Source organism: Anneissia japonica, unplaced genomic scaffold, assembly GCF_011630105.1.
Source record: "Anneissia japonica isolate Jap-2015-1 unplaced genomic scaffold, ASM1163010v1 scaffold287705_len1045735_cov187, whole genome shotgun sequence".
NCBI lineage: Eukaryota > Metazoa > Echinodermata > Crinoidea > Comatulida > Comatulidae > Anneissia > Anneissia japonica.
Genome location: NW_022709509.1, coordinates 1,026,566 through 1,036,152, shown reverse-complemented (window position 1 = coordinate 1,036,152; position 9,587 = coordinate 1,026,566). Strand labels below are relative to the sequence as shown.

The 9,587-nt window shown below is 34.0% G+C and overlaps 1 protein-coding gene across 2 annotated transcripts; it reads right to left on the bottom strand.

Moving 5' to 3' along the window:
• Positions 1 to 1,119: 1,119 nt before the first annotated feature.
• On the bottom strand, positions 1,120 to 9,251 carry LOC117106729. 2 transcript variants are annotated; one of them, XM_033248143.1, is made up of 5 exons: positions 8,049 to 8,177; positions 6,329 to 6,431; positions 5,402 to 5,656; positions 2,304 to 4,735; positions 1,120 to 1,852 (listed from the first exon to the last, which is right to left on the bottom strand). In XM_033248143.1, the coding sequence occupies exons 2-5, from the start codon at positions 6,420 to 6,422 to the stop codon at positions 1,580 to 1,582; spliced, it is 3,054 nt and encodes a 1,017-aa protein (XP_033104034.1). In that variant the 5' UTR covers positions 6,423 to 6,431; positions 8,049 to 8,177; the 3' UTR covers positions 1,120 to 1,579. The 2 variants fall into 2 exon arrangements, with proteins under 2 accessions (XP_033104034.1, XP_033104035.1); XM_033248144.1 differs by lacking the exons at positions 5,402 to 5,656; positions 6,329 to 6,431; positions 8,049 to 8,177 and adding an exon at positions 9,002 to 9,251.
• Positions 9,252 to 9,587: the final 336 nt, after the last annotated feature.

Below are 9,587 nucleotides of genomic sequence, written 5' to 3'. Positions count from 1 at the left end.
TAGAGTCTACTAATATGTAGAAAATACATATAATTTTTTTTCTTCCCTGCGAATCGTGCTTTTTTCCCCGACGGGGGTGCTCTGCCCCCCCCCCGCTGGCGCCACCCCTAATTTAGATACATTTAAAGATAGTCCATTATCAACACACCAATTAGCAAACTTACTAATGTTCATTTGGAAATTCATCATACCTTAAACGTCGTTCACAATGTGCTAGAAAAATATTAGGTCTGTATACTGAAATTACAAGCCGCATAGTAATATTCCCTTATCAACATCCCGCTATGAATTCCATTATTATACTTACTCTATAAACTTCGATATTCATATTTTTACTGTATAGGCATTCCATTCATCCGTCTTTGTTAGGATTTTTTTTTCGTTTCCTTTTTCCTTTTTTCTTTTTTTTTTTTTTTTTGTTTGTTTGTAGCTTTCAAATTGATTTATTGTAATTTGTTTGTCCTTTCTGTTTTGTTTTGTTCTTTTCAGGATGCACCACCATTATGTGTACCACATCTGACCTGTTCAAAGGTGAATCCAATAAATATATTTTACTACGTCGTGGCCTTGGCCAAAGAACACCCGGAAAAAAGCGCCGATATTTCATGTTCCAGATCTTGGTCTCCGAGACAACAGATAGATACGATTTATTTCTGTAAGGAAATTGGCTATAGCCATGCTTTCATTTAGGTCTTGGACAGAACTGGCGGTACTAACTCAAGTTCAAACACCATTTTGTAAGGCAAAGGTACGTTAAAAAACGTATTTTCTCAATAGAGTATATATTTTATGGAAATCAATGTCCAAATAAGCTATTGCTGCCTCAATAAAGTAAGTCGAGTGTATTATTGATAAGCTCATAAGCTGACCACCCACTCAAGTTTGCTTCAAATCAACGATTGTTTACACTACATCAACGAACTTATATTTTAATGTTCTCAGTTACTAAAAGAAGCTATAATTTAGTATATTCAGTATTTTATATCAATTATTACAGCTTTGGTGAATATCACCTGTTATTCTTTGTATGGCCGGAGGTTGTATGGCAAATATTAATCGATAAAGTTGATTATGAATCATATTCAAAAATCAACAATAAGTTGACAGTAAATGACAATATTTACATTATCGATTTCATTTATTTTATGTATGAACTTAAGAACATTACTTTTTAAAAGGTAGTATGGATTATTATATTATTAATCTAACTAAAAGCTTTGCAATTTAGATTTGTGTTTAAAAAAAGTGGTTATAACATGCTCGGTAATTAGAAAGCACAATGTGGTTTCTAATTATAATACAATATTATAATACAAAAAAAAAATTTTTTTAAGGAATAAATTAAAGAAAAACTGAATGCATGTATATGGACAGATACAAATATATTTGTTTATGTATTCATATCGAGTTTATATAGGCCTATTCTTCTATTCCTAAGCATGAAGAAAAACTTTCCAATTCTTATACCGACAAAATATTGTGAGCTTGATTTTTTGCTATATTAGTAGGCCTATATTTATAGGTCTATAGTAATAATTTGTCTTCATAGAAAAAAAGATTCTAGCACGATTAAAGATTATCATAACCTGCTTGACTGCAATGGTTCAGATTCACTATTCCGATTTTTGCTTGCTTGTAATACCAACGTTTCTTTTGTTTTTGGCAACGAAGAAGTCGGTTTCTTTCTACGGGTTGCCAGAATATTCTTCATTGAATAAGTTAGATTAAATGCTATGAAGATAAAGAAGCCTTGAAGTGAGTTCAGGATTGTGAATAAATACCACAGAACCACGTGATCGATGAATGATGCAAGAAAACCAAATATCCACGTTAATCCCATTACTGTTGAAATCTGAAATAATAAATTATTGAGAGCTTGAAATAATTCCGTATTATTATTATTATTGCATGTTCAACTTTCACGGAAAGTTCACATTCATCCCTCAAAACACTATCTAACATATCTGAGTTCGAGTTTAACCAGCACTAATACTTGCACAAACCAATCTATACACAGTGTGCATCTCTGAACAGTAAGGTGGATCTAGACAAATATACTTGACTCAACCTAAATTAAAGAGTTGTTTTCAGCATAGTCGTGTCCTTAAACCAATTAGGTACTTAAATCTAATTAAAATACACATTAAATTATTAGACTATATAATATACACTCATTCACAGGATAAAAGTTGCAAGTCTTTTTCATTTAGTAATGTGACATTTGAGAAAAGGTACTCAAAATTGTAAGAAAGAATGAAAAAAATATATACTGTTGACTTTGAAACATAATATTGCTTACGTACTCGTATGTAGATAATCATTTCTTCTGCCAGCTGCTTCTGTTTAGACTTGTCACCACTGACTATAGCCGTGGACTGCCTAGCCTCTCTTATTCCAGTGATTGTTGCTACAAACAGTATAAGATTAGGTAGTATGATCACAGCTATTGGAATACCAAAAACATAAAATGAGGCTAGTTCATCTCGAATCCAACAAACTGTGCCATCACCGTACACCACATTTAAACGTGTGCATTCACACAGACTTATGGCTACAATAGCACCAACATAGACTGCAGGGATACCCCAACTGGATGTGAAGTATAGAATGAAAGACTTTTTCTGAGATCCTTTACTTCTGGACGAAGCTCTGAAGAACCGGAATGTTCTAAAAAGCTCAAATGCCATTGCATTCATCCACAAGAAACAAACTAGCCACAGGTAATGCAATACGGCTGCCACTGTTCTACAACCATTCAACCATTTAATAAAGTTACTCTGGATTACAGTTAGTAGTAGCGCACAAAATAATGCAATGGAAACGTTCAGAATAATCTTTCCAGAAAGTGTCCTTAGTTCCTTAATGAAGACACGCAAAAGAATAGTAATAAGTAGACCAATGAGTGAAAGTATGGTGCCAGTGACACTGACGATTAGTAGAGCACCAGAGTAATTGAAGAATTGAGTTTGTACCATATTTGATCCACTTTTATTTAGAAAAGAACACACGATTATGCTCGTATTTGATGGGTCTTCCAAGTAATATTGATTCTCTTTAAATATATTTCCTGTCAATTCATGGACCAGAGCTCCATTACCTTGATCTAGAAAGGCTGATTCATTCAACGAAATTTGTGGGCAAACTTCACACGTTGATAATGACAAAGTAGTACAAGTGTAAGACTCATTCCAAATATGAATGGCAATTTCCATAATGTATTTATCATCAGGAAATGTCACAGAGGAGTTATCGACATGGACAGTTCGCGTAATGTTGTCAAAATGTAACTCCTCCTCTTTAAGCAATACATCGTCAAAGTCGCAATGTAGCTCACTTGGTAAGGCAATCGTGGAACAGTTCTGCGTTACTGTCACAAGATTCAGTTGTGTATCATATGTATTATTGATTCTTCTAACTACTAATTCAGATATAGCATACGCTAACTGACAATTTATTGCATTAATTGAAATTGTTATAATCGTCGTGCTCGTACGTTTCGAGGACTGCCTCGTATACTGGACCCCAAGAAATTCCAGATCTTCTGTAAAACCATCAACCGTTACATCATTTTCTTTAACTTTATAGTGGTAGTCAATAGTTAAAGAGTGTTCTTCTAACTTGCATAAACAAAAAATTCCACTTGGCATTTGAAATGCACTGTCACCACACCCGGACGTTTTTAAAGGTGCAACACACTTTGAATCTTGAAGTATAAATCCAGATTTACATGTCACTTTAAGGCACTGTTTGGTAAATGGATCAAAGACTTCATCAGTAGGACAATCAATCCCTTCAGTGACGTACGATCCGTAATCTGAATTGACAGAGATACTACTTTGATCGGAAAAGTCTACTATCACTGTTAATGGTGTGAATCCAAAAGGTCTAGTAGCTGGATATATATTTTCACAGGTGTAAAAAGGAACACTGTTACAGATTGCACAATTGGGATTTCTGTAGACAACCTTGTCGTCGTATACGATGGCTTTGTAATTTGATAAACATGCATTGATCACACTTTCATTCAAGTAGTTTTCGTTGCATTCTGATCTTGCTGCTGAATTGCAAGGACGCCTCGTATCCTGCTTCCCTGGTGGCGGTCGAAAACTTTCGTAGGGACAACTTAAAGTGTTGCCAACTTGCTCATGTATATTTGGAGGAGGTGCTTTAGTTGTTGTTGGTTCTAGAGTGGTGAAAGGAAATGGCAAAGGAGGTGGTGCAGGAGCAGGTTGTGGACCTGGTTGTGGACCTACTCCAAATTCTTCGCGAACATCGTCATCACGACAGAGGAACGTGACCTCCCAGGCAGTCACATCTGATATTGGTACACCATTACAGAGAGCACAGTACACATTCTTGTAGATGTTATCATTTGTATCCGACACAAGGATTGTCAAAAGAATGTCACCTGATCCAGGGTTTTCACATTTATCGATAGTGTCCACATCCACTGTGCTATCATCTCCACAATATGATACTGTGTAATATCCTTCTTTAAAATAACCATCCCCGGTCATGCATTTAAACTCACTGTCAAACGTAGCTGCGGAAGGGTTAGGCTCAGGTGAATTACAAACAGACCAGTAGTCATAGCAACAATCTCCATAGTATTCACACGCTGAGTCGCATCCACATTCTTCTGCATCAGAAGGAGCATCACCACATCGGTTGTTTGGCTGGCATAGGTGTGTTGCTGCGCATACCTCTACAACAGTTCCGTAAAAAAGTGCAGTGCCTAAAAATAAAATATAACAATTAATGTAGTGGTAATGATTGGAGAGTTATTGAGCGCATATTACATAGCCTATGTGCTGTATGGTATATATAAAATAAGATCTATTCTAATAAGTTAGCTATTATAAACTATACCAAAAACAATACTGGAAAAGAATAATGCATAGAAACACTAATTTTGTTTATTAAAATTGTGACCAATAATAATAATAATAATGAATAATATGTCGTTCTTATATAGCGCTTAATGCGATAAGTGCTCAGCTTATTGAATCATATATAATAGAAAAGGCTGGCAAATATAATAAGGTTCTCTGTATTTCAAGCAACACCTAGAATAAAAAGTGTAAGTTAAATAAATGAGAATAAAAAAATATATAAAATTGTTGTTTTGTTTTATTTCATTATATTTAATTTATTTATTTATTTACTTTTTTTCTTATTTTTGTCATTTTCCTTGCTAGCTCAATTAAAGGACTCATACACTTTTATTTCAATAACAGATTTTTTAAAATATTCTGGTTGAACTCAAATTTCATTCACAAGAATTATTTTTGAAGTCATCATATGGTAATATTGTTATATATTTTAGTGTCGGTGGCTGATATATGATCTATGAACAAAAGCTGTTTTTTAATATTTATTTTCACGATGATTATAAGCCTACCGCAGTGATCTCCAGGAAGACCGATATCGCAAAGTTCAAACCTTGAGGATGAATCTGTTGTGTAACACCAAGCAGTCAATTCTCCGTCGGGATTACGGCAGAAGTTGTGATCGCCCAAACCTGAATCTGGATAATTTTCTGGCCCTCGTGTATGGCTGTGAGGTGTCTGTGACGTCCACTTTTGACACGTCTTACCAGAAGATGTGGTATTTTTTAAGCCACGATAATCGGAAGCATCTACCATTAGATAGCATTCTAAAAAAAGAATCAGATATGTTTTTCAATCTCTTGCTTTAAATTTGTAAAACTTTACAAAACAGTTAATTACAGCAACACTCATATGAAATACAACATTCCCATTGATTCACACAATATCAAATGTAAATGATTTAAAAATCGCATTCTTTGAAAGAATAATAAAAATGAAATGTAAAAAGAGGCAGTGGGATAAAAGAATTAAGATTTATAATACACATTTCCGGTGTGTCAATCAAAATTTACAGCTGACAAATCAAAGCAGGGCCAGGAATACGCGCGTGTCTTACAAACTCACGTGTTGTCCCACATGTTTGGCAATGTTTTTACTTGTGGGGGCCTTAGCAACAATATCCAAGGGGCGGGGCTTAACGAAAAGGTCAATTTGAAACATATCCCTTCAATACAAAATACACACCTTCAAACTGGGAAAATATTTCGTAATATTGTATATAATGAACAAAATTAAAAATATCCCATAAAGTCGTTTGAATTATTTCCAAGGGGTGCGTATTAAAACAAAACATGGTAAAATGTGTATCGATCAAGTGTGGGAGTGGGTGAATATAAAATCAAGCTCTAAATTTATTAAAATTGATAATATGTAAACAGGGAAATTTATTTTAAACACCAGTCGCGGGTTTTAACGTTACAAAAAATATATATACTTGCCATTCGGTGCTATCGGCATAGAAACACCAAAAATCTCAACAAACGCATGTAGTGTTATAATAACTTGACATAGCTTTGTAAGTGGTAACGGCATATTTCCAATCTAAAAATGTACAGTAGATAAACAAAATATACAAAAGGTAATATTTTTCATGCAAAAATAAAATCACATTAATTTGAAAGTGGGGATAAGACAAGATGAAATCAGATGAGATAGTAGCGATTTTATGGAAACATATAGGCTAAGTGACATTTAATATGTCAGTTGGCACGGACATGCACAGTTTAAACTACGAATTGGCTTATTGTATTTAGTTCTTAAAGATAAATTATATACTGAGAACTATGTAACAAGGCAGAATACAAGAAAATGTTCATTCAGGGGGTTTTTTTTCTTCTTTTTTCTTTTATCCATAAATTAGTCATTATGCTGCTTAGCACAAAAAATTACATTTTTACGAAACTTTTTCAACTCAACATTCGGTCTTTTAATGTAACCTTTTAAAGTTACTTATCAAAACTCGGCACTTGTTGCTTAGAAAATTTCTATCCACTAAAAAGTTAACGTGCCAACAACACCACTGGGGGCGCTATGAACAAAATACAGAATACAAATTAAGTACGCCTTCAGAGACTGAAACGAGACAGACTAAACAATTTTACTTAATTTGTGTTTGTTTCTTTTTGGATGTTCTGTGTTGTTTTTCTGGAGATTTTAATGTTTTAGGTGTACTGGGCCTTCTGGGAGAACAGTAACTTCTTACTGAAGAGGTAACCCAGTATAAAGAATAAATAAATAAATAAAATAAATAAACAAAACCTTTCTACGCATTAAATTAATCCATAGAGTGAAATCGTTCTTGTTTACATTGAGAACAACTATAGTTACTAATACACCATCACAATTTCAACATGTTTATCCTTTAGATTTACATAACAGATACACAATTAAAGTATTATTGCGTATTTAGTTCACGACGAACACAAGGGTTACCGGGCTGAAAGATAAAGACGAATCAGCATCGAGGTAACCCAGTATAAAGAATAAATAAATAAATAAAATAAATAAACAAAACCTTTCTACGCATTAAATTAATCCATAGAGTGAAATCGTTCTTGTTTACGTTGAGAACAACTATAGTTACTAATACACCATCACAATTTCAACATGTTTATCCTTTAGATTTACATAACAGATACACAATTAAAGTATTATTGCGTATTTAGTTCACGACGAACACAAGGGTTACCGGGCTGAAAGATAAAGACGAATCAGCATCATTTGCCCTTTTGAACAAAGTTAATATAGATAGACAAAAAAATATTTCAGGACTACATAATATTTAATTTAGCGCGAACTTCTTTTGCATGTCTGCAGTCCCATGATTAAGTGTAACGATGAAGGTGTTTTGATTACTTCCATTTTATTTAAGCAATATTATTATGTACGGTAGTGCTTAAATAGACAATATTATAGCATTACACCTCCATAATTATAGTCAATTGTGTTGGTCAAGGTCACAACGTAGCAAGCGATAAGTGTGACCATGGAAGTTAAATCTACTGGTTAACTACCAAATGAAATACGGTAGGCCTACGCCCTGGCCTTTTTTCCAATAAAACCGAACATATTTGTCCAATATTTTAGGCAACTAGTCCTAAAATTCAAATGGTAGAATTAAATGGTTTGTTTATCTGGGGAAGAAAGGCGTATACTTACCTTTGTTTTCGCCTATCCGTTAAAATATAAGTCGTATTATGACCGTAGTCATTTCCGAAGCCTGTAATTACGGAATGTGATGCCTCAGTGACTTCGTTGTAAATAAGGGCATCGAGGTCACTTTCCAATCAAAAAACATCTAGCTATGATGTAACTCCCACAATTGGTTATTGTCCGGTCGCATCTAAAAAAAGGAAGTAACTGAATAACAGTGAGTTGCAATATTACCTGAATCAAAAATAATCGGAGTAGTGGTTTCTGATGAGAACAGTTATGAATGGAAATGCCTGGTTTCCTATCGACGTAAAATTCAGAATTTTTTACGATTCTTACGACTGTTACGAGAAGTTGGACAAAAACAGCCGCGTCTTGATCGTGCTGGGCCCCAGACAAAATAAGCCGGTAACGATTCTTACGACAAGTTGAATTTTTCAAGTCGTCACATGCATGTTACGTCAAGTTAATTTTTCTTTCCGACTGCGATATGTTAACATTTTTCACTTCCTGTCTGGTTCCCTTTATTAAAAACCTGGCGAAATTCGAGGACAATTTTCACCGTTCGATTTAAACGACTTGTCCTGTAGTACGATAGGCATATAAGGGCCTACAAATCTTGATTTGCAGATATACAGTTATACAGAAAATATGATTTAAATGTTAAAATTATAAAGATAAACAGGAATTAAAATTAAAAATGAAATACACTTGAAAATAATTGTTTATTGAAATTGGCACAAAATATTCCAACTATATATAGGCAATAGGCCTATATATTTTATATTTTATTTATTTATTTATATTATATGTTTTATATATTATTTTTATATTATATAAGTTTTTTGTATAATAAATGTTATTAATTAAATCTAATTGCAATCCTCATTCTTGACCACCACCACCCCTGTCTCTTATACACATCTAGATGTGTATAAGAGACAGGATTATAAGCCTACCGCAGTGATCTCCAGGAAGACCGATATCGCAAAGTTCAAACCTTGAGGATGAATCTGTTGTGTAACACCAAGCAGTCAATTCTCCGTCGGGATTACGGCAGAAGTTGTGATCGCCCAAACCTGAATCTGGATAATTTTCTGGCCCTCGTGTATGGCTGTGAGGTGTCTGTGACGTCCACTTTTGACACGTCTTACCAGAAGATGTGGTATTTTTTAAGCCACGATAATCGGAAGCATCTACCATTAGATAGCATTCTAAAAAAAGAATCAGATATGTTTTTCAATCTCTTGCTTTAAATTTGTAAAACTTTACAAAACAGTTAATTACAGCAACACTCATATGAAATACAACATTCCCATTGATTCACACAATATCAAATGTAAATGATTTAAAAATCGCATTCTTTGAAAGAATAATAAAAATGAAATGTAAAAAGAGGCAGTGGGATAAAAGAATTAAGATTTATAATACACATTTCCGGTGTGTCAATCAAAATTTACAGCTGACAAATCAAAGCAGGGCCAGGAATACGCGCGTGTCTTACAAACTCACGTGTTGTCCCACATGTTTGGCAATGTTTTTACT